Genomic DNA, 24,771 nt, shown 5'->3' with positions numbered 1-24,771 from the left:
ACATTATTCTAAGATTATTGCATTCCAGTGGCCAGGTATTTAGTATCTTTAGCATCCGATTTTACTTTTAAAGACGGAATAATAATTATACAAATATACAAATGAATGCATTTAATACAATATCTATTCACATCATAGTTGTCAACCATTCGTTCACTTTAACCTATTATTTATTGGTTTAAATGAATGTTTTATGTGGTCGCACCACCTGACATCAGTTGTGCCACCTGACTTTTACAGCTAATTTTAAATTAGACGGGCTTCTACTTGGACACCTGTATTGGCTACCTTGGCTGTCAAGTTCATACATATCATTTTTAAATAGAATAGAGAGTTTTATGATAAAATCACATTTTCGTGGTTTTACATTGGTTGTACCATTTGACATTTTGGGGGTTTGAGATGCCAAAATGTAAAGTAACATATATTATCTGAATGTACCTGGAAGGTATTCAAACTAAATAGGTTTTATAGAATAAAGTGATATATGTCATAAATTGATTAACATTATTTTAAAGGGAAATAATGCACCCGGACACCAAAATATGCATGCCATGTCGTTGACCCATATAGTGTTCATGAGCCTACTGTCATTGGCTCTGAGAGGCAGTTTGGAAGTGCTTATTGCAGTATGTTGTTGTTATCTTGGTTGCGAGTGAGTCCTGAGACGAATGCGTTAAAGCTTCTCTGGACCTGTTGACCCATTTTGGCTGAACAGGGGCATCAAGCCGGCCTGTCCGAACTGCAGTTTGTTGCCACAAGGGTTGCGTTTCTGGGTCATGTCATTTCGGGGGAGGGCAGATCCCTCTCACCTGGCAGAATTACGGTCATTCAAAAGGAGAAACGCCAGAACTGATCATTAAGAAACAAATGATGTAAATTCTGGGCTCCACCAGGTATTGTCGACAGTGGGTCTCGCATTATGCGGAAATTGAGGCACCATTGGCAGCAATTGCCCATGGAGAAGGCCTACAAGCATCAGACCCTGGTACCTGGACTGACGAGGCTGACGACGCCTTCACTGACCTGAAACTGACGTTACAGACGCCTCCACTACCTGGACTGCCTGACTGTTCACGACTTTTCGTCCAGACTGTGGACGGAAAGGGGGGTTACATGACTTCAAGTGCTACAGCAAGTTCTTAACCCTTACCCTTTTGCCAACAGCGGATGATGGAGAACCACTCGCAACGCTAACATCCATTTGTTCCCCAAGACCTGAATTTGAGTGATGATGCTGTTGTAATGATGTTGTCTTTGTTCCCCAAGACCTGAATTTGAGTGAGGTTGCAATTGACAATGCTGACTTTGATCTTTTTTGTTGTTGGTTCTGCTTCCAGGGCTCCTGCTACGTGAGTTAACATTGCAGGTTTTGCTTTTGGGGCTTTTGTCCCCGATACGTTTTTTTTATTTTTTCCACAGGTAGACCCATAGCGCATCACGTGGATACAATGTTCCTGCCTACACAAATTGCTGTGTGTAAATGTGATGATCACACTAACAATCTGATTTTGTCTCTCAATGAAATGTTCAAGCTGACGCAGCTGCAAAAGATACTGCGTCCAAACAACCCTTGTCTCTCAAAGTACGATCTGTCTCCCTGCTACTTCCGTCCTCGGCTGTGACCTCGGTTGAGATTGGTGAATTGTAACTAAGGGCTTTGCACACTGAAATATGGTCCTGGGAGGATGCGGACTGCAGGGTAATTAACAGGGTGTGAATGGGGCCCGACGGCCGGCCATGTCTCCCCAAGAATTTTTTCCCTCACTTTGCTTAATTGACACACGGTTTCATGTGTCAAGGGGTGGGGGATGGTGAGTGAAATACGCAATAGGAGTGAATATGAAGACACAACTCGCCCCCACCAGACAGACGTTTCAACATTTGCAGATGGATTTCATTGAACTTACACCCAGTGAAGGCAAAAAGTTTGTTTTTGGTTATCATTTGCATGTTTTCTAAATGGATTGAAGCTTTTCCCACAACAAGACAGGACTCCGCCGCAGTGGCCAAGGCTTTGATGAACCTGATAATTCCCAGGGATTCCCGGGGGATTCTGGCGAAAAAATCAGTTCAGACAATGGCGCTCCGTTTGTGAGCGCGGCACTGAAACAGGTCGGTGAGTACATGGGCGTAGATATACGACAACATTGCGCCTACCACCCAGCCTAATGTGGTGCTAATGTGGCGCGCCAGAGAAGCAAAAATGGCCTGAGCCCCTTTGAAATCCTGTTTCAAGAGACCTTTAAACAGGGATTGGGCCCGTTTAAGAGGCAGCAGCAAGAAACAGGCCTTTGTGAAGACGAAATGTTACGATATTGTGCAACCTTGTCGTCTGTTTTGTCTGATATCAACAAGCAGGTTAAGGCGGCCCTCCCCAAACCGGCAGAGACGAAACTCCATGACCTCGGAGTGGAGACTACATCGTGGTCAAAGACTTCAGACGTAAACACTGGAAAGCTTGGAGGTGGAACAGACCGTTCCAAGTGCTTCTGGTGACGGAGACAGCAGTCGAGGTTGCAGAGAGACGTACCACGTGGATCCACGCCAGCCACTGCCGACGGGTTCCTGATCCACGCGCACGCCATGCACCTGATCGAGAGGCCACGGCCGTACCATCCCCTTAGGCGGCTCGGATGCGGCCTAAGGGTGGCGACCAGCGTCCTGCTGGTCGTCTCCATAGGGGTGAGGTTGCTTCTGCTGATGTTGGAGAGCCTGCACGATCACACGTCACAGACCAACTGCACGACAATCTCACCTCCCCCTGACCACGATTCTGAGGCGGCACCTACCCCTCTTTGGCTGGTGAGAAGGGCTGCTGTTAACACGACCAACATGACCAACACGGCGTTGCAGCTACAGGACAACATATGGTTCCGTACCATGACCACTGTGACGAGGCAGCTGACCAACGAGATCGATGTGACACATGTTGTCGGACACCTGAATGAATTGTTGCATTTGCAGAGGAGGTCCTTGTTTTCCATTTCAGGGTGGGAAACTGCACTGTTCAACCTCTTTGCCCCTGAACTGACTATTCTTTTGGGTTTGTGTGTTTTTCTGTGTTTTATTGTGCCATGGGTGAAGAAACTAGTAGCTTCTGCCATTCCCACCGCACCTGGACGGTTTGCCCAGGAGATGGACCACAATGATGAGTGGGTTCCTCCTTCCATGGAGGATCCAGAGCTACTTTAATTTATATTCTGCATTAATCCTTCCTCAGGTTGATGATGTTTTTTTCATTTATGCTGTTTTGAACTGATTATGAGCTGTTATGTCCTGTTGACAGGTTGTGAGGGAATCAAGCATTAGCCCCGTGGTACGGTGGGTTAAAACATGGAGGGTTTTGCCAGGACATGTGGAGAATTTTGTCATTTTTTGATTATTATTATTATTATTATTATTATTTTACATATTATCTCATTTTATCCTTGAACTGCATAGTCACACAGTGCCTTTATTTTTTCTCTTCTCCTTTTCCCTTCATGGACTATTGTGCTGAATGTGATTTGTTTTGGTATTGTTTGAAGTAGATTAGTTTATATTCCATGATGGGTTTTTCCCCTACGGGGGTTTTTTCCTTCCTTATCTATGATAGGGTAGCTAGACAGATTGAGTCTTTTGACTCTCCCCCTTTTTCTAGTGGAGGGAGAGGTTTTGGCTCTTCTGTACCCGTGACCTAAGATCCTCTGTCGGGGTTTCTGTGACTCCCGCGTTGGAGAATGGGTGTGCTAGCGTTTGGCTGGTGCGCGACAGAGCATATTGGTCGCGGGGTAGGTCAGTGCAAAATTTCCTATTTTATTATGGTTTAGCATACAATGCTAAAAGGGGTGGAATGTAATGGAAAATTTTGGTATAACACTGTCTGTTGCCTGTTTTCATTCCTATGGCGAGGTCATGTTCCTTTGACACAGATCATGGCACGGTTGCCAGGGTGATGGGTGATGTTTTGTCTTTTCCTGCTCTCAACTATAAAATAACCTGTCGCTAATCTTCTTCAGCGCACTCAGGACTGTCGGTTCATGTGACCGGTTGGACTGTGTGGCTCCGTTCAATTGAATGTTTGTCCTCTTTTCATTAAATCTTCGAAAGACAGCTGAGGTGTCCTGACATTCTTTTTGAACAACAATTTTTGCCACCACAACATACATACATACATACATACAGAAAAATTCTCCAGTTTTGAAAATAATGGAAACCAAAATTCTTCAAGATTTGACCACAATTGTATTTTTCCAAAGTAAATTTTTCCAATGGTAAAAAAACTGACATTTGATCAAAAAAGAACTTGAAAGTTGGAGGAGAATCATCTTTCCAAAGTAAAAGTATACGTTTCTTAGTAAAGTATGTGATCATAATTAATATCTGCTTTTTTCCGGTCTAACTGAAGATCCAGTTTATCATTTAATAAACACAAACTGGAGCTTAACTCAAAATTCATTTCTAAAACTGATTGTGTGAAGGAGTGAATTGATTTCCAGAAACGTATTAAAAGATCACATTCCCAAAAAATATGCATAAATGTTCCATCGGTTCTTTTACATCTTGGACATTTTGAAGAGATATCCTTTGAAATTTTGTCCATTTTAATTGGAGTTACTCCACTTATTTACGTGATTAAAAGTGCTCTAATGTGTGGAGATATTGAGACACGTCCTGTGTTAGTTATTGAGGATTATGGGTCATTGGATAAGGAATGTAATAAGTTTATAAGTGCTGTCTTTAAGTCCAGATCATTTAATGACTATTATCACAGAGGGTTTTTTTCTGACACTTCACAGTCTTTAAGTTTGTCTTCACTAGAAAAAGTCACTCCAACTACAAATATCAAATGGCCCAAATCCCTCAAAGTCAAGGAAACTCATTTTAAATTGATCAAATTGAATTTTTGAGACAAAGATTTAAATTTGAAGTCCTTGTGTTTTCTGTAATGAATCTGCAGAATCACTTGATCACATGTTTTTATTGTGTCTCACAAACCTTTTGGTGTGAAATTACAAATTGGCTAATCTTTAAAAATGAACGACATTCCAAAATTAGAAATCGCTAATAATATACAATTATTAGAATAGAATAGATACAATTGACGAATCAGTGTTTCTCTTGGTTAATGTCAATCTTTAACTGGCTAAATATCATAAACACTGTTGTAAGTGGAGAAAAATGAAGCCTCTTTACAATGTTTTTTAAATTATTTCAAACGTTTTTTTATCCCTAAAAAAAACATTAAGTTCAATAACTGCAAAATAAATATTAGCTGATATATCAAAGTATCTTTTAATTTAATCTCTTTCTGAAATGTCGATGATATTTGACTTAAAATGTCTTACTGTTTTTGTTATTAATTTTACTTATGTTAACCTTATTGTTTGTCTGTATGTATCTTGTACATGATTCCTCCCAAAACATGTTCCATCTTCTTATCCCTGGCCCTTCTCAACCTTTCCCCGACCCTGCACCCCAACCTGAGACTTGCTGATTGGGCCGGAGCTTCGGGAGCTGCTGCTGGCCTGCGGTCCCCACCCCCGGTCATCCCGTTGCTGCTTCCACCTGCCTGCGGTCCCCACCCCCGGTCATCCCGTTGCTGCTTCCACCTGCCTGCGGTCCCCACCCCCGGTCATCCCGCTGCTGCTTCCATCTGCCTGCGGTCCCCACCCCCGGTCATCCTGCTGCTGCTTCCACCTGCCTGCTGTGCTGTTGACGTCCCTGACCCCCAGTCTGGCCCTCGGCAGGAGGGTCCCCCCTGATGATCCAGGTCCTGGTTCTGGTCCTGGTCTGAATAATTGCTCTGGGTTTATGTTCTGGTTCTGGAAACATCCTGGAGACAACTATGTTGGAATAGACACTATAGAAATAAAATTGAATTGAATTGAATTTAATTTAATCTCGTTTATAAATTGTGTTCAGTAAAATATATTTAAAAAAAAAACGAAAAAAACAAACTTCCGAACTTGGAGCTTCACGTTTCCGTTTCACATCCGAACTCTGAATTAACGGCTCAGAGAAAAAACTAAAAGTAGGAGCTGAGTTTCCTGCAGCCTGAGGTTGGTTTCCTGAGATGTTTCCAGGTTTTATGAGCTGTTCCACACTCGGCTGGACGGACACGTAGATGGAGGACGAGTCCAGGACGACGAGGACGAGGACGAGAACGAGAACGAGAACGAGGACGAGGACGAGTCCAGCCACGACCGCCGGGGCTGATGGGAAAATTACCAGCTCAGGAGGAAAAATATCAAATAAAGAAGCAGATAATGAAATTAAAAGTTTAGCAAAGCCAGTCTGAGACACCAGACAGTCTCCTAGTCTCTTATACACTTGAGACCGGTTAGATAGATAGATTTATTATAGTACCCTTGGGTAAATTTGGTTCCACCACTTCTGAAAGAACTCTGTGTTTGATTCGTGGTTAAATAATTATAATAACGCTGATATCACATGACTCAGCAGTTTTTATTGCTGAGTCATCGTTATGAAACTGTTCTGGTGACACGTTCATGTATAAAGGTGAGAATCTGGGATTGTAGCTCCTTATAATGTAATAATTTCCTATAATGTAATAATTTCTTATAATGTAATAATTTCTTATAATGTAATAATTTCTTATAATGTAATAATTTCTTATAATGTAATAATTTCTTATAATGTAATAATTTCTTATAATGTAATAATTTCCTATAATGTAATAATGGCCTGAAAATGTAATAAAATTTGCACTTAACTCGTAATACTTTATTACATTATTGGTAATTTATTACATTTTTAGATGAGTCTTTTTTTTTTCCAAAACTGATAATGTAATACTTGACAGATAATGTAATATATATGTTCATTTTCAGTCCAGAGTTCTACATTTTGTGTTTTAAGAATCTAAGAATGTTTTATACGCTGGATTTGAAACACCAGAATGAATATTGGGTTAAATTACAGACATTGAGTTCCATGTAATAAATTCCCAATAATGTAATAAGGTGTTACATTATCGGTAAAAATGTTATTACAATATCAGTCAGGATATTTTATTACATTATTGGTGAAGTTATTACATTATTGGGTTTTATTACATTTTTGATTGAGTTAAGTGAAAATTGTATTACATTTTCAGGCGTTAATACATTTTCAAGAAATTATAACATTATAGGGTGCTATTTTATTACATTATTGGTGAAATTATAACATTATAGGGTGCTATTTTATTACCTTATTGGTGAAATTATTACATTATAGGAAATTATAACATTATAGGGTGCTAGTTTATTACATTATTGGTGAAATTATAACATTATAGGAGCTACAGGGGGAAAGGTCACCCAGATCCATCCCATAATAGGTCTCTTGTCCGTCGTCATGACGACGCCCTCAGGCCTGTCAGGCTCTGAAACCACAGATCTGAAGCAGCAGATTGGAAACTTTATACAGATTTAATACCAGATATTCCTGAAACATTTACCCGTTTAACAGAAACAGAAACAGTTTTGATAAAAGCTGGAGTTAGAGTTTAAATATAAACCATAAACGATCAGATACCTGATCAATACGTGTTCAGTTCAGTTAGTCTGAAAAAACAAATCATTTAGAGGAAGAGATGGATATAAACTTTACCTTTAAGACTAAATGGATAAAAGAATATTTGAGTAAACTGGAATCTCTTCAGTTCTTTCTACATCAAATTGTTTTTAGGAAGTTGGAATTTACCTTTTCTCTTAAATTATAGTTATAATGTTTCAAAGTTCCTACTAAAATGATCTTATTTTCAGCAGCAGAAATAACTTATAACTCTCCAAATAAAACTATTATATGGAATAATAAGTTCATAACTAGGAAAAATAAATCACTATTTCTGAAACATTGGATTGACAAACGAATAATCTACTTTAAAGATTTACAAAATGAAATGAAATGAAGAATTTCTTACATCTAAAATCTTCCCTGTTACATATAAATAATTTCAAACAATGATTAATTTTATTCCCAGCGTCATTTTCCAACGGATAAAAGGTCATTTAAGGCAGGAAGTTGGACTTTAACCTCTTTATTAAAGCAATAAACTTCATGAGTCACCGCTGTAATAATAAGATATAAGGAGAAGTTCAATATAAAATGATTCATAACATTTACCCACTAACACATCTGTCTCCAAATGTCTCAACATTGATGTAAAACCAAAGTGGAAACGATTTGGCAACTTCTCTTTGAATGTACATTATCCCAGATTCTTTGGAAAATAATGAAGCTTTTGTCACATTATATTCCAACTCACCAATAAATCTGAATGCCAAAGATCTATTATTATACTATAATAATAAAGATACAGTAGGAAATGCAACACTTGATTAACTTGATTATTCACAAACATAAAACCAAACTCTTTTCTTTCCTGTTTTTCAAATCCATTTCAACAATTACCTTTCAATTCAGAACAAAACATGTAAACACTGTAAACATAAATGAGGGAATCTTTGGAGAAATGTAAAGTCTTAGTTTTAGTTTTATTTGATATTTATGTTACTATGCCGTATCCTACAGACTTCATTCATTCATGTCTTTAAGTTTCTGCAGATTTTCTGCCAGACTTTGTTTTGTTCATGGTTTATGTTCTTATTGGGTTTAACATCTTACAATAAAGGCACATTTATTTATAAAGCACATTTAACACGACGAGCATGGACTCAATGAGCTCAAACACACAAACAAACCAACAAACAAACAAACAAACAAACAAACAAACAAACAAACAAACAAACAAACAAACAAACAAACAAAATTACAGAAACAGACTAAATGACGTCAAGAGAAAAATAACAATAACAACAATAATTCCATTAAAACTAAAGTGCGATCATCAGCCGATCATGTAGTTTATTCAAACGCCTGCAAGAAGGTTTGTTTTTAGAAAATAAGGATAAAATTAAAATAAAGGTTGGATAAAAAGTAAAAATCACTAAATATTCAGTCTCCTGGTCCGTCATGTGGAAACATAATGTGTTTGTTCTCGTTCTTAAACATTTCTGAGTCGGTTTTTAAACAAAAAAGGACATTTCTGATTCATTCTTATTTATTAAATGTAAATAATTAAATCTGAATTCAAATTCCAATTTTCAAACTGGTTTAATTCACCGTACGAATTGTTACAGATTACTTTCGTTGTTTTTTTTTTTCTTTTGTTTGTTTTTTATTTACTTTGTCTGCATATATATTTATGGTTAATACCATGTTGGTAAAAACCTGAGGCATATATATATATATATATATATATATATATATATATATATATATATATATATATATATATATATATATATATATATATATGCATTTTTAATAAATAATATATATGATATATATTTTTATAAATCATATATATTCATTTATTAATATATATATATATTTTTTTTTTTACTTTTTTATTTCTTTTAAATGTATTTATTTACTTATTTTATTTTTAATTAATTAATTAATTTTTACTTTTGTAATCCTGTATTTGACCGGATCTTTGTACGTTTTAACCGTATAGAAACGTAATTCTTGTCATTGTAAGAATGAGATTAACCTGCTGTACTCTTTAACATTTAACAACTGCTGCTTTCTATTATTTACCTCTTTTCTTATCATTTTATTTCATTTTATTTGTTATTTATGTTTTAATTGTGTCTTGCAGCTTTTAATGTTGCTGTAAATCACTTTAATAATGACCTTGTGTTGAATTGTTCTACAGATAAACTTGCCTTTATGTATAAAAGATGGTTCATATTTCCTGCAGCCCCTGAATGCAGCATGAGAGCCCGCCCCTCCTGCTCCGCGCAGGCGCAGAGGCAGACGCTGCTGGGCTGTGATTGGTGGAGGCTGGGTGACGTCAGAGCGGAGCTACCAGGACATAAGAGACGGAGCAGAGAGGAGAAGCTTTAAGCTTCAACTCGGACCTGCAGCAGGTGAGTTCTGCTCTGTGACGTCAGCAGGTGAGTTCTGCTCTGTGACGTCACAGGGGGGGGCTCCTGGGGCCCCCCCCTGTGACGTCATCAGGACCCTAATTAGTAAAACTAATCTGTGACGAAGTTTAGAGTCTGAGATCCGTGTTTGTGTCTGAATCTGAACTTTACAAACTTGTAAAAGTGAATTTTGATGAACAAAATAATCCAGATTTGATTCTGTCGTTCAGATTCAGACGGAGTTTAAATAATAATTTAAATAATCCAGAATAACAACTTTAAAAGCAACATCTGTGTGTGTGTGTGTGTGTGTGTGCGCGTATATGTGACTTTATAAATGAGTAAAAACAGTTTGACGACGTAAAGAACTCGCTAGTTTTGTTGATTTAGAGTTCAGTTAGCGTGAATGTTGCTAGGCTAACTGTGAGGAAAACATTTACACGGATAAAGTTATCTAAAGAAGTAAAACCTGAAACTGAGAGTTTAATATCTGTTTCGTCAGAGTGGATGATGGGCGGTTGCCATGGAGACGCTGAGAGCAACGTCGGCAAAGAAAATCACAATAACGACTTTAAACAAAGTCGTACGGCTGCGACTTTCCCGCCGTGTCGGTGCCACTTCTGCGTTTAGTAGTTTATGAGGCGAGCGCCGACTAGTGAAACCAGGATTATTAAAGTCCAGTCCTGGTCCAGGTCCAGGTCCAGGTCCAGGACCTGGACCTGGACCTGGACCTGGACCTGGCCCCGGCTCCCTCACCTGCTGTTCTTTACGACGGAGGATATTTCCTTATAAGGGCGTGTGGTTTCCAGGCGGTCGGACGTTCATACGGGAGTTCAGCCAATCAGAAGACTCGATTTTACAATAACGCTAACTAAGCTAATGCTAATACTAAATTAGCAGCGTCTTTGCTGATGCTAGCCGTGCTAATGCTAACAGTTTGTGTGCGTGGTCTGAACGGGTGGCGGTTCCTACGGGGGGTTGATCAGCTAGCTTATGAGCGTAGCAGCGGCTGCTTCTCGCGCCGCGGTTTGGGGTTTTAGCTCGTTTACATACACAGAGCTGATTGGCAGCTACGCCGCCGCTAACGGCTAATCTCTGGTGATAACGCGTTTATAACCAGGAAGAAGGAAATTAACCTGACGACGTTAAGTAAATTTAAAAGCAACGTGTGTGTGTGTGTGTGTTTATGTGTATATGTGTGTGTACATGTGTGTATGTGTGTGTATGTGTGTGTGTGTTTCCTTAGAGATGGGGGCCCAGACTTCCTCCCCCCCCGACGGCGTCCACATGGTGATTGTGTGTGTATGTGTGTGTACAGTGATGGGTGTCGCTTCTTCAATTCAATTCAATTCAATTCAATTCAATTCAATTCAATTCAATTCAATTCAGTTTTATTTGTATAGCGTCTAATACAGTAATCGGTATCTGGCGGCCCGCGGGCCAAAACGACAATTTCATAGAGAATTCAAAGCCTTTATTTAGAAAAAGATAAAATAAAATAAAAGTAGGATCTTCATGATTCCGGACGCACACAATTCTGTATAGTTCCATGTCACCTGTAGCATAGGGGGGCCTTAATTAGAGGTGCACACAAATATTCAGGAGTGACGTAGGCACAGACTCCCGGCAAAACTCCTGAAGCTGTTGAAATGGTAAGACGTATGTGTCAAGTGATTTGTTGTGGTTTAAAATGTGAAAAATACAACTGATAACTTAGCTTGAGTTTTGCTGTTGGTCTTTTAAATGGTAAAACGTCCATTATATGTGTAAAAATACGTTGGAAAATCCGGCTCATTTGCATATCCTCTCACTCGCTTCAGGAGACACAGAGAGCTGCTGCTACGTGTGCACGTACTGACTACTGTGCTACTGTTCATATCATGGGTTTTTCATGTGTTTAATGTTGTTCTGTGTATTTTAAAGAAGGACTGCATTTGTTAGTAGCTTGGCAGAAATTAATATTATTATTATCACCTGATAAGTAGTTACTTATAAGCGGTTTCATAACGCAGCCACAGAGTAGCTAAAGCAGTAATAACACACTAATAACAGTCTGTAGCAAATTCAAGTTACTTTATTTAAACTAATGACTTTCTTAAATTACTTTTTTGTACAAGATATAATAGTATAATAATACTAGTAGCCTATAGATAAGGGGAAAAAAGTTTTGTTTAGTAGAAAAAAAAACATGTTTTGCCTGATTGATGTGATGTTCTGGCCCAACATTCAGGCCCGAGGCCAAACTTACTCGCCCACCCCTGATCTATTCCAACATAGTTGTCTCCAGGATGTTTCCAGAACCAGAACATAAACATAAACCCCCGAGCAATTATTACATAAACAATGGAGGTAAAAACTCCCCTAGTGGGAGAAAAACCTTAAACCAAACAGTGGCAAGAAAAACTCCCCTTTAGGAGGAAGAAACCTGGACCAGGACCTGGATCATCAGGGGGGACCCTCCTGCCGAAGGCCAGACTGGTGGGTCAGGGACGTCAACAGCACAGCAGGCAGGTGGAAGCAGCAGCGGGATGACCAGGGATGGGGACCGCAGGCAGGTGGAAGCAGGCCGTTACCCCGACCGGGCCGTTACCCTGACCGGGCCGTTACAGAGATGCTCTTCGCCACCGGCAGAGGATCTTCCTCCTCCTCCCCCGACCTCCACGTGGTGGTTGTGTATTAATGTGTGTGTTTATGTGCGTGTTTCTCCAGAGATGGGCGTCTCCTCCTCCTCCCCCCCCGAGGGCGTCCATGTTGTGATTGTGGGCGGCGGCTTCGGCGGCACGGCGGCGGCGCTGCAGCTAAAGTCTCGGGGGCTAAAGTTCACGCTGATCGATGTGAGAGACGCTTTTCACCACAACGTGGCGGCGCTGAGAGCCGCCGTGACGCCAGGTACCAGTACCAACCCGGTTATTACCGGTTATTACCAGTAATAACCAGGTACTTACCAGGTTATTACCAGTTATTATTGGTTATTACCAGGTTATTACCAGTTATCATTGGTTATTACCAACTATTACTGGTTATTACCAGTAACTACTGATTATTACTGGTTATTACCAGTAACTACTGATTATTACTGGTTATTACCAGTTATTATTGGTTATTACCAGGTTATTACCAGTTATTATTGGTTATTACCAGGTTATTACCAGTTATTATTGGTTATTACCAGTTATTATTGGTTATTACCAGGTTATTACCAGTTATCATTGGTTATTACCAGGTTATTACCAGTTATTACTGGTTATTACCAACTATTACTGGTTATTACCAGTAACTACTGATTATTACTGTTATTACCAGTTATTACTGGTTATTACCAATTAATTTTGGTTATTACCAGTAACTACTGTTGAGGAATTTATCAAAACCAGTTCAGAAGTCCGCTTTGTGGTATAGTGAGTTATTCAGTAGCCGGCGGTGTGCACATTTACACAGACCAAAGTCTGGTTGAAATGCTGACCCAGATTGATTTGGCCACAGGGTTTTTATACAAAAGTTCAATCAACAAAGACAGGAATAAACAAGCCAAGTGAGAGACAGTCAGGTGTGATCTTTCAGTTTTGGGACTACCCCCGAGTAGTCAGGAAGTCCATATATGGTCCTCGTCTCTGCAGGGGCTGGAAGTCAAAGCCACTCCCACGGTGCCTGTCTCGGCAGGGATGCAAGACGCCGGAACTTGTGTGACAATAGGTCAAGCGGGGGTATGAGGCTGGGGCAACCTGCAAGGCGTCGTTGTCCCTGCAGGGGCCACGTGCTGTCACAATGCTTCATCACTACTGGTTATTACCAATAATTACTAGTTATTACCAGTTATTTCTCCTCCCGTCCAGGTTTTGCCCGGCAGACCTTCATCCCGTACGCCGAGACCTTTGGGGACAGTTTTGTTCAGGGCCGAGTGGACCGGGTCGACACCGAGCGGCAGGTGGTGGTTCTGCAGGGAGGCAGGGTGAGTCCGGAACCAGAACCAGCAGAAGCCTGCGGGTCAGAACCTGCAGAACCAGCAGAACCCTGCGGGTCAGAACCTGTCAGAACATGAATCTCCCCCTGCAGGAGGTCCAGTACAGCCACCTGGTTCTGTCCACCGGCACCGCCGGCCCGTTCCCCGGGAAGCTGGGCGGCGAGGAGTCGTACCGCGGCGCCGTGGCCGCCTACGAGAACCTGGTCCTGCAGGTCCAGGCCGCCGGCTCGGTTCTGGTGGTCGGGGGCGGGTCCACCGGGGCAGAGATGGCAGCCGAGATCAAGACCCGGTACCCCGACAAGAAGGTGAGACCGACCCAGTTATTACTACCAGTAATATTAGTAATTAAAGCTGCAGCAGCGATGAACGGGCCCTCGCGTGTGCAATTTCCACCAATAAAAGTCAAGGACTCAAAACAGAGTCCGATGACACCACCCACAAGTCTTTATGTCAAACCATTCAAAAGTTATGGCAGAAAATAGGAACTATCAAATATCGGCCAATCAGCTACTATTCTCACTTCCTGTTTAACGTTGAAGTTTGACGCAGCGCCACGGCCACACCATTTCACTTTTAATGGGGGGCAGAGTGGCAGAAAGCTCTAGACCCCATGGTGGACAGACGGACTGGGGGGACGGACTGGTTTTCATCGTTAACGTCTTTTGTGTCTCCTGAGCGAGTTTTATGTCGAACAGACGAGTTCGTTAAAGTACGACACGTGAAAATGGCATAAATTGCGCCAAAATGACACGATTAATTCAAAATGGCCGACTTCCTGTTGGGTAGGTAGGTGGAAGCAGCAGCGGGAGGACCAGGGGCGGGGGGTGGGACCACAGGCCAGCACGCAGCTCCCGAGGCTCCGGCCTGCAAACATGCACAAAAGAGAAAAAAGGGGAACAAGAAACTACAGGAACGATGGACAAAAATGATAGCTATGAGATATTTATAATAAATAAAAATGGAAATGGAGAAGGGAAGAGGAGAGGAGAAGAAGGGTGAGAGGCACCGCCCAGTGGATCATGTCAGTCCCCCCTGCAGCATAAGCCTATAGCAGCATATCTACCACCAAGCTATATTTGAGACTAACTATTATAGTCTTGTTCTATAGCTGCAACTATGACTACTGACTCTAACACACTAGAGTTTACACTACCTAGAGATTTACCAACACCAGCTAGAGGTTTACTAAACACTAACTATAGGCTTTACTAAACAGAAAGGTTTTAAGTTTAGTTTTAAAGGTGGAGGTGGTGTCAGCCTCCTTAACCCAGATTGGAAGTTGGTTCCATAGTAATGGTGCCTGATAGCAGAACGCCCGCCCTCCAAATCTACATTTAGATACTCTAGGAACTACGAGTAAACCTGCACTCTGAGAGCGGAGAGCTCTGCCAGGAACATAAGGCACTATCAGGTCTTGCAAATAATGCGGAGCTTAGCCGTTTTGGGCTTTATACGCAAGTAATAACATTTTAAATTGAATTCTGAATTTTACAGGTAGCCAATGGAGCGACGCTAACACTGGAGAGACGCGGTCTCTCCTGCTGTAATAACCAGTTATAACCAGTCCTCTGTTCCAGATGGTTCTGGTCCAGGTGGTTCTGGTTCTGGTTCTGACCTCTGACTCTGTTCCAGGTGGTTCTGGTCCACTCCAGAACGGAGCTGGCCGACCCGGAGCTGCAGCCCAGCGTGAGGCAGCAGGTGAAGGAGGTTCTGCTGGAGAAGGGGGTGGAGCTGGTTCTGGGTAGGTGACCCGGTTTAGTGTCGGCCCTGCAGGCCCGGTTCTGACGGTTCTCTCTCTGGTCCTGACGGTTCTGTCTCTGGTTCCAGGGCAGAAGGTGACCAACCTGCCGGAGCTGCACCTCAACGTGACCCACAAGGACCAGCGGGTCAGAACCGACCAGGACCAGGTTCTGACGGTGGACCTTGTGATCAGCTGTACGGGCCTGCGGGTCAACGCCGACGCCTACCGGGCCCACATGGGTGAGAAACGTGGGGGACCGGGAACCGCCGTACCGGGCTTTACAGGCCCCGCCCACAATACTCACATGGACGTCAACACCACTAATAACTGGTTATTACTAGTAATAACTGATAATAACCAGTTATTACTGGTAATAACAAGTAATAACTGGTTATTAACAGTAATGCCTGTTAATGACCAGTTATTCCCACCAACTACTGGTTATGACTGGCAATTACTGGTAATAACCAGTTATTACTGGTAATAACTAGTAATATTAGTATTACTGGTTAACTGGTAATACCCAGTAATCATTGTTAATAACCAGTATTAACTGGTACTAACCAGTTAACTGTTAATAACCGGTAATTATTGGTAATAACAAGTATTAATTGGTAATAACCAGTAATAACTGGTACTTATTGGTAATAACCAGTAATTATTGGTAATAACTAGTAGTTACTGTTAATAACCGGTAATTATTGATAATAACCAGTGGTTACTGGTAATAACCAGTTATAACTGGTAATAACCGGTAATTATTGGTAATAACCAGTAATAACCAGTAATAACTGGTACTTATTGGTAATAACCAGTATTAACTGGTAATAACCGGTATTAACTGGTAATTAAAGCTGCAAGCATCGGTGAAAAGGCCCTCATGCGTGCAATTTGCACCAATAAAGGTCAAGGACTCAATACCCAGTCCGATGACACCACCACGACTCTTTATGTCAAAACATTCAAAAGTTATGGCCGAAAATAGGAACTATCAAATATCGACCAATCAGCTACTAGTATCACTTCCTGTTTAGCATTGAAGTTTGACGCAGCGCCACGGCCACGTCATTTAACGAAAACTCACGATTTTTATAACTTTTCATGGTTAACGTCTTTTGTGTTAACTGAGCGAGTTTTATTTGGAACAGACGATCCTGCTAGGAGGAGTTTGGTAAAGTACCACACGGGAAAATGGAAGAAATTGCGCTCCTAGTTCTGCTTAAATTGAGTTCCTAGTTCTGGGTAAATTTCAAGAGTTCCTAGTTCTCAGTTTTGAGTTCCTAGCAGCGCCGGTGCTCAGATGACCTCTGCGTGACCCGTGACCTCTGCCTGTCCCGTGACCTCTGACCTCTGTGTCCCCCAGCCGGCAGCGTGGCGGAGGGCGGGGCCCTGAAGGTCGACGCCCACCTGCAGGTTGTGGGCGTGTCCAACGTCTTCGCCGTGGGCGACTGCAACGACGTAGCCGAGCCCAAGACGGCGTACGCCGCCGAGCTGCACGCCGCTGTAGCCGTAGCTAACATCGCTAACGCCGCGGCGGGGAGGCCGCTGACAGAGTACCGGCCCGGTAGGTAGCCGCCGCCATAGAGACCAGGACCCGGTCCCCGATGGAACCAGGACCTGGTCTGGGGTTCAGGAACTGACTCCGCCCACTTCCTGGTCAACCAAAAAGGGGCGGGGCTAACCACCTAGTTGTAGCTACGTTAGTCGTAGCTGCATTAGTAGTAGCTACGACTAATACAGCTATGTTAGTCATAGCTACGTAAGTCTTAGCTACGTTAGTCTTAGCTATGTCAGTCGTAGCCACATTAGCCGTAGCCAGGTGTAGCAGGACCTGAGGTGGGCGTGTCCTATCCAGGGGTGGGCGGGGTCAGGTGGTTTGATTGTGTCTCTCTCTGTTGCTAGGCAACGCTACGCTGCTGCTAGCTCTGGTGTTTTGATTGACATCTCTCTCTCTGTTGCTAGGCAACGCTACGCTGCTGCTAGCTCTGGGCCCCGACGACGGCGTGGGTCAGTTCAGCGGTTGGAGACTCCCACGGTTCCTGGTGGTTCTGGGGAAGAGCCGGGACCTGCTGCTGTGGAAGAGCTGGAGGGAGCTGGGCCAGACCCGGCCCTGAGGGGGACCGGGTCTGGACCGGGACCGGGACCCCCCCAGACCTGGTCCAGACCTGGTCCAACACAGAGTCCTCTAAACGATGACATCACAGATTTAAGCCTTTTATTTACGATCAATAAAAACAGTAAAACATGAAAACGTGTCTCTTATAGACGAGTTGATCAGAACATTCACTCACATTCAAAAGCCATATTAAAAAAATGAGTCACATATTGAAATATAACTTACTAAATTTTAGAAATATCAGGAACTCATTAACAGTTGAAGCCTCTAAAACTTATTTCAATGCCTTGATTTTATCTCATCATTATTGTGTATCGTGTTGGTCTCAGGCGAGTAAATCTGTCATAAAACCCATCAGGTCACAAACAAGCCCTGAAAATCTGAGACAGAAAATCACGTCAGTATCATCACTGTGCTATAATTAACAAATATAAAATGCTCAGCTTCGATGATTTAATGTTGTACTCTACTGCCCTTATTTTTTAACGTGTGCTTTTTATTATTTCACTTCTTTTCTTATAATTTTATTTGTTATTTTAAGCATACTCTTAAATTAAATACTTTCTGAAAACCGTGAATGAGGTTTATCTGCTGGACTTGCCTTGCCTTACTCAGATAACCGTTTAGTGTATAAAATAATTCATAATACTGCTCCTCCCCTATTGAAAAACTTTGAAAAACTCAGCTCTGAACTCACTGTCAGAGCCTGGAGGTTTGTCTTTAGTGGAGAAAGTAAAATATCCCGAAGCAGCTCTGCCGTTGCACAATCTGCTTTCTCCTTTAAAGCATCAAATCATGGAACAATCTCTCAACCTGAAACTTTGCAGACTTCAATGTTTTTTCTTTTGCAGTGGATTTTAAGGAATCAGACTTGTCAACATTAATTTTATATCTTAACTGTTTTACAATTTTAATAAAACATGTTACCTGTATTTTCTCATGTATCTTCTTATTTCCCTGTTATGTAATATGTTTTGTACATGAGTGTGTGATGTGTGTGTGTATGTACAGAAGAGTATCAGGGCCAGGCAGGAGAAAAATAAAAATAATATTTTAAAGGAAGATTTTTTTATCATTATGCACTTCGAGAAAGAATTGGAAATGTCGAGAAAAAAGTAGAAAAAAAATTGTATTTCAACATTAATCTCGACATTTTGACTTTTTTCTCGAAGTGCATAATGAAAAAAAATCTTCCCCTCAAATATTTTTTCTCCTGCCTGGCCCTGATTCTCTTCCAGAGTGTATGTACATGTGTACGATTGATTAGTTTTGTATTTGACGCTCTTACCTTTTATTATCCATAAACCTGCCCAGGGACGACGGAGGGAAAGTAGCTAGTGAGATAAATCCAGTAAAACAATTTTTTCTCTGGGACTAATGTCATTTTGAATATTGTCCCTGACACAAATAAACGTAATAAATTAAATTAAACCGGGTTTTACTGGACTAGAGGTCGTCTGGGGGGCGGAGCCTGTCCCAGGTGACCAGGAGGGGGCGGGGCCACCGGGACACCTGGTCAGGTGATCAGTCCATCAGAGACTCCTGCAGGTGCTGGTTCTGGTCTGGGGCAGGACCTGGACCCTCCTGAGGTGGTCCAGGTCCTGCCGGACCCGAGGGGGTCCAGGTCTGGGACAGAACCGGGTCCAAACAAGTCGCTTCATTTTTAAAGTCCAACTTTATTGTAAAAAACAGTTGATACACAAAAAATACACAAGCTGCACCAGGTCCAGGTCTTCAGGGACCAGGACCAGGTCTTCATGGTCCCCCCAGGAGGGAGAACGTGGCTCCGAGGGCCCAGCTGGTTTCTACCTGGTTGATGGTTCTGGCCAGCTGGAACACAGAAGAACAGATCATCAATAACTCTGATCAGGACCAGATCATCAATAACTCTGATCAGGACCAGATCATCAATAACTCTGATCAGGACCAGATCATCAATAACTCTGATCAGGACCAGATCATCAATAACTCTGATCAGGACCAGATCATCAATAACTCTGATCAGGACCAGGTCATCAATAACTCTGATCAGGACCAGGTCATCAATAACTCTGATCAGGACCAGGTCATCAATAACTCTGATCAGATGATTAATAATAATAATAATAACAATAATAATAATAACAATAATTTTAATTTGTTGGAACCTTTCTGAGCACCCAAGGACACCTTACAGTAAAAACATAGAAAATAAGAATAATTTTATTTTTTTATTTATCCTTTATTTATTCAGGAAAGTCCCATTGAGATACAATATCTCTTCTGCCAGGGAGTCCTACATTAGTGCTACATTAGAAAATAAATATCTATGACCAGCTGATTGATCAGCTGATTGATCAGCTGATTGATCAGCTGATTGATCAGGTGATTGATCAGGTGATTGATCAGCTGATTGATCAGCTGATTGATCACTCACCTGGAGTGAGTGGTTTTTTTTTAACAAAACTTTATTGTAAATATACAAACTCTCAAAGAGGATAATGTACAAATATCAATTTAAATACAATATGAAAAGAAAGGAAAATAAAAAAAAAATTGAGATTCTTGTAAGGAATACAAAAAACTAAAAAACAAGGCGCTCTAAGAATTAAAAGGTGCATATGAATAACAAAATAAATTAAGTATTTAAATTCACATAATGGAGCATAAAAAAGGAGAGGAATTATTAAATTAGAATAACAAATAACGAGCAATGTCTAGACTTATTTTACTTGCATTTTTGTTTATTCTACTCTTTTCAGAAATCTTAAAATCATTAATAAAAACCCGGAAGGAAAGTTTACAATTTCTCCATTTGGCTCAATGAACATGGTTCTTACCCAGTAACAGAATTATATTAATATCAGAAACAGAACATTCCAAATCATGCATGAAAATAATAATATGGATTAATTCAAAAGGTGAAACATTATCAATTAATTCTAAGAGAAATCCAGTTGTGTCTGTTTGTCCAGAAACAATGAGATAAAGGACAAGGATAAAACTAATGATCCAGAGTTTCACTCACTCTGATTAATCAGGTTATTGATCAGATTGATTGATCCGACTCACCCGCAGCTGTTTGTGGGGGGGGAACCCGAGCTCCTGCAGCAGAACTGAGATGTAGATCAGGTCCAGACACAGGAACGGGTTCTGGTTCTGGTTCTGGTTCTGGTTCTGGTCTGGAGACGAGTCATCGCACACTGGAGACAAACACACGTTAAATACACACACACATTAAATACACACACACACACACACACGCACACACATTAAATACACACACACACACACACACACACACATTAAATACACACACACACACACGCACACACATTAAATACACACACACACGGTTCTGTATGACGTCTCAGAGGTTCTGCTGCAGTACCACCTGGTTCTGGTTCAGCTGCAGTACCGGTCAGCACCACCAGGTGGAGTCCTCTCACCTCTCTTAGCTGCTTCCATGTAGTCAGACACCAGGACGGATCCTCCGGACGAACCATCTGGATCAGAACAGAAACAGAATCAGAACCTGGAGAACCTGGAGAACCTGGAGAACCCGGCTCTGAAGGAACTTTATGGTTCTTTAGCTGCAGATTTCTAACATTTCAAGATTCAAGATTCTTTATTGTCATATTTCAACAACCAAATTGCTTCATCTCAGCTGCTTCCTGATAGAAGTGCAAGATAATAAAACATAAAAATAAAATGCAATATAAGTAAATAAATAAATAAATAAATATAAAGTGCAAAATAATTAAAAATGTAAAAAATACCCAGAAGGTTTCCGTGTGACGGTGTCAGATTTTAGGAAGGTGATGGTTTTGGGGAAGAAAGTGTTTCTGGTTTGAGGATCTTTGAGATCTTCACATCTTCATATTAGATCATTTGTATAATATTTTGTGCTGAGATTTTCACTCACATTTAAGATTAAAACTAAAATTCCAAGTGAATCTCCAAATGTACTTTGGGTAGAATGGTTGGTTATCAGCGTCATCATCATTCACTGGTCAACACAGTAATTAATCTGCAGCTGAACATGAGCAGGAGGAAACACTAAAGTGGAGCCAGAAAACACTAAGAAAAAGAAAAAAGGGAGCAGGAAAAAGACAAATACCCAAATCTAGACACATATTTAGTTCCTAATCCCCCTGTGGGAGATGAACCTGTTGTTAGCAGTTCTGCCCCGATACCAGTGTTTTCACACCCAGTACTTTAATGTGTGTACTCGCCGATACCGAGTACCGATAAGATACTTCTACAAAAATAACTGGGATAAAAATGCAATGAATTGGAAGACAGGTTTTATTTGCAGCAGATAAATTCAATAAAAATAAATAAAAGAGTAGAATAACTATTTTAAACTAAACCCTTCCCTGCACACGAAGGTCTAACGTAGATAATCCTGGATAAAGAAGAGGCTGACGGCTTCACTCCTGGTGGTTGTTAGGAATATTCATGTGTTAAAATGCCTGAATTGTTTCTATAACCAACTAACATGCAGCTCTGACACACACGTACCACACCAGGCCACCAGAGGGCGCTGTAGTTCCTACAGATAGAACAATCAAGATGAAGTTTGAGATTGCAGCAATGCAGAGTCCGGTACTTAGCTATTGTTGTAATTTAGAGTCATCACCAGAAAAATAACTTATTTGACAATTTTCACCTGTTTCAAGTAAATTTTCACTTGAAATAAGAGAAAAATCTGCCAGTGGGACAAGATTTATCTTCTCATTACAAGCAAAACAATCTTGTTCCACTGGCAGATTTTTCTTCTTATTTCAATTGAAAATCTACTTGAAACAGGTGAAAATTGTTGTTTTTTCCAGTGATGAGTCTTGTTTTAATTGTAATGAGATTTTTTTACTAAAATGAGACATTTTAACTAGAAATGAGAAAAATATTCTTGTTAAGATTGTGAGTTTTTGCAGTGATCCATGTTACTTATCCTGTGAAGGACAGAGTCATATTGATAAGTTCAGAAAAGTGTTTTTTATTGTTGTGTTTTGATGTATTTGATGTAAGCCCAGTGGATATTTAAAGCTTACAGAAGGCTGCATTTAACTGCTGCTATGTCATTCCTGCAGTATTTCTGCAGGTGTTTTGGTCACTGCTATTATTTGTAATATATTATATTATTTGTAATCAGCACAAATTATCTGTCCCCGTATGATAAAATCCACCATCCCCCCTGATTCTATTTTACAACTCCAGTACTGGCTACGACGGTAAACAATTCTGCACATGTAGACGCACACATAGATACTATCTCACACACACACACACACACACACACACACACACACACACACACACACACACACACACACACACACACACACACACACACACACACACACACACACACACACACACACACACACACACACACACACACAGTTATAATTATTTTAATTTATTTTTTTATTATTATTATTTAATGATATGTTAATACCAACTCATTTGGCCACAGACTTGAACCACGAGAACTCCCTATGGGGTAATTTACAACTTAGTGACAGTCATGACAAATGCCCGATAACGGCATTTGGCCACAGATCATATCTGACTGTAAATTGCTTTTTGTCTCACTAAAACTCTCTACACCACAGCGGACTAAAACAGACAGACAGGGCAACGGTGTCGCTGCAACGGTGTCAGGGCAACGGCGGCGTCGGGGCAACGGCGTCGCTGCAACGGCGTCGCTGCAACGGCGTCGCTGCAACGGCGTCGCTGCAACGGCGTCAGGGCAACGGCATCGGGGCAACGGCATCGGGGCAACGGCGTCGGGGCAACGGCGTCGGGGCAACGGCGTCGCTGCAACGGCGTCAGGGCAACGGCGTCGGGGCAACGGCGTCACGGCAACGGCGTCACGGCAACGGCGTCACGGCAACGGCGTCGGGGCAACGGCATCGGGGCAACGGCATCGGGGCAACGGCATCGGGGCAACGGCGTCGCGGCAACGGCGTCGCGGCAACGGCGTCACGGCAACGGCGTCGGGGCAACGGCGTCGGGGCAACGGCGTCACGGCAACGGCGTCGCGGCAACGGCGTCAGGGCAACGGCGTCGGGGCAACGGCGTCGGGGAAACGGCGTCGCGGCAACGGCGTCGCGGCAACGGCGTCAGGGCAACGGCGTCGGGGCAACGGCGTCACGGCAACGGCGTCACGGCAACGGCGTCGGGGCAACGGCATCGGGGCAACGGCATCGGGGCAACGGCATCGGGGCAACGGCATCGGGGCAACGGCGTCGCGGCAACGGCGTCGCGGCAACGGCGTCGCGGCAACGGCGTCGCGGCAACGGCGTCGGGGCAACGGCGTCGGGGAAACGGCGTCGCGGCAACGGCGTCGCGGCAACGGCGTCAGGGCAACGGCGTCGGGGAAACGGCGTCACGGCAACGGCGTCACGGCAACGGCGTCGGGGCAACGGCATCGGGGCAACGGCATCGGGGCAACGGCGTCGGGGCAACGGCGTCGGGGCAACGGCGTCACGGCAACGGCGTCACGGCAACGGCGTCACGGCAACGGCCCCCCCACCTACCGATGGTCCCCAGGTCCAGGTCCAGGGCCCGGTCGTAGTAGTAACTGAAGGCGTAGAATTCTCCGTCTGCCGCCTCCGAGGTTTTCATCACCTTCCTGTAGAGAACCTTCTGGACCTTGGAGAGGCACGACTCGTAGACCTGCCCCCCTGGAACACAAGAGCATCATGGGTAATACCGCCCCCTGGAACACAAGAGCATCATGGGTAATACCGGCCCCCTGGAACACAAGAGCATCATGGGTAATATAATACCCTGGAGAGGCACGACTCGTAGACCTGCCCCCCTGGAAAAAAAAAACAAAGGTTCCTACCCAACACGGGGTTCCTACCCCCCCAGGTGCATCATGGGTAACCCCAGACCTTACCTTCCTTCTCTCCCCTGACGGTGTAGACCAGGTCTCCGTGTTCCCAGCTGCCCCGGTAGTCGGGGGGGAGGCAGGGACTGACCAGCTCCGTGGAGCCCCCTACTGGAGAAACACAGAACTGCAGGTTAGTCTGGTTCCTGG

General features: G+C 42.5%; 2 protein-coding genes across 2 annotated transcripts in view; one reads left to right on the top strand and one right to left on the bottom strand.

Moving 5' to 3' along the window:
- The first annotated feature begins 9,828 nt into the window (after window positions 1–9,828).
- aifm2 (apoptosis inducing factor mitochondria associated 2) lies at window positions 9,829–18,655 on the top strand. Its single transcript, XM_061744898.1, has 8 exons — window positions 9,829–9,926; window positions 12,633–12,812; window positions 13,757–13,872; window positions 13,977–14,189; window positions 15,517–15,625; window positions 15,712–15,864; window positions 16,989–17,189; window positions 17,588–18,655. The coding sequence occupies exons 2-8, from the start codon at window positions 12,635–12,637 to the stop codon at window positions 17,737–17,739; spliced, it is 1,122 nt and encodes a 373-aa protein (XP_061600882.1). The 5' UTR covers window positions 9,829–9,926; window positions 12,633–12,634; the 3' UTR covers window positions 17,740–18,655.
- A 742-nt stretch (window positions 18,656–19,397) lies between these two features.
- entpd6 (ectonucleoside triphosphate diphosphohydrolase 6) overlaps window positions 19,398–24,771 on the bottom strand; it is a 29,381-nt gene continuing 24,007 nt past the window's right edge. The window contains exons 10-14 of the mRNA XM_061744795.1: window positions 24,631–24,732; window positions 24,266–24,412; window positions 21,170–21,226; window positions 20,793–20,923; window positions 19,398–19,571 (exon numbers count right to left, since the gene is read on the bottom strand). Of these exons, the coding sequence (XP_061600779.1) occupies window positions 19,497–19,571; window positions 20,793–20,923; window positions 21,170–21,226; window positions 24,266–24,412; window positions 24,631–24,732 (512 nt within the window). The 3' untranslated portion in view covers window positions 19,398–19,496. The remainder of the gene's footprint in view (window positions 19,572–20,792; window positions 20,924–21,169; window positions 21,227–24,265; window positions 24,413–24,630; window positions 24,733–24,771) is intronic.

This window comes from Cololabis saira, chromosome 17 (assembly GCF_033807715.1).
Source record: "Cololabis saira isolate AMF1-May2022 chromosome 17, fColSai1.1, whole genome shotgun sequence".
Lineage (NCBI taxonomy): Eukaryota > Metazoa > Chordata > Actinopteri > Beloniformes > Belonidae > Cololabis > Cololabis saira.
The sequence above is the reverse complement of the archived record's forward strand: the minus strand, read 5'-3'. Positions and strand labels throughout refer to the sequence as shown.

Excerpts from the sequence above, each read along its gene's own strand:
- aifm2 (XM_061744898.1), top strand. The coding sequence starts at position 12,635 with ATGGGCGTCTCCTCCTCCTCCCCCCCCGAGGGCGTCCATGTTGTGATT. Across the intron at positions 14,190-15,516 it reads CCCGGTACCCCGACAAGAAG|GTGGTTCTGGTCCACTCCAG; the intron begins GTGAGACCGACC and ends ACTCTGTTCCAG. Across the intron at positions 15,865-16,988 it reads CGCCTACCGGGCCCACATGG|CCGGCAGCGTGGCGGAGGGC; the intron begins GTGAGAAACGTG and ends TGTGTCCCCCAG.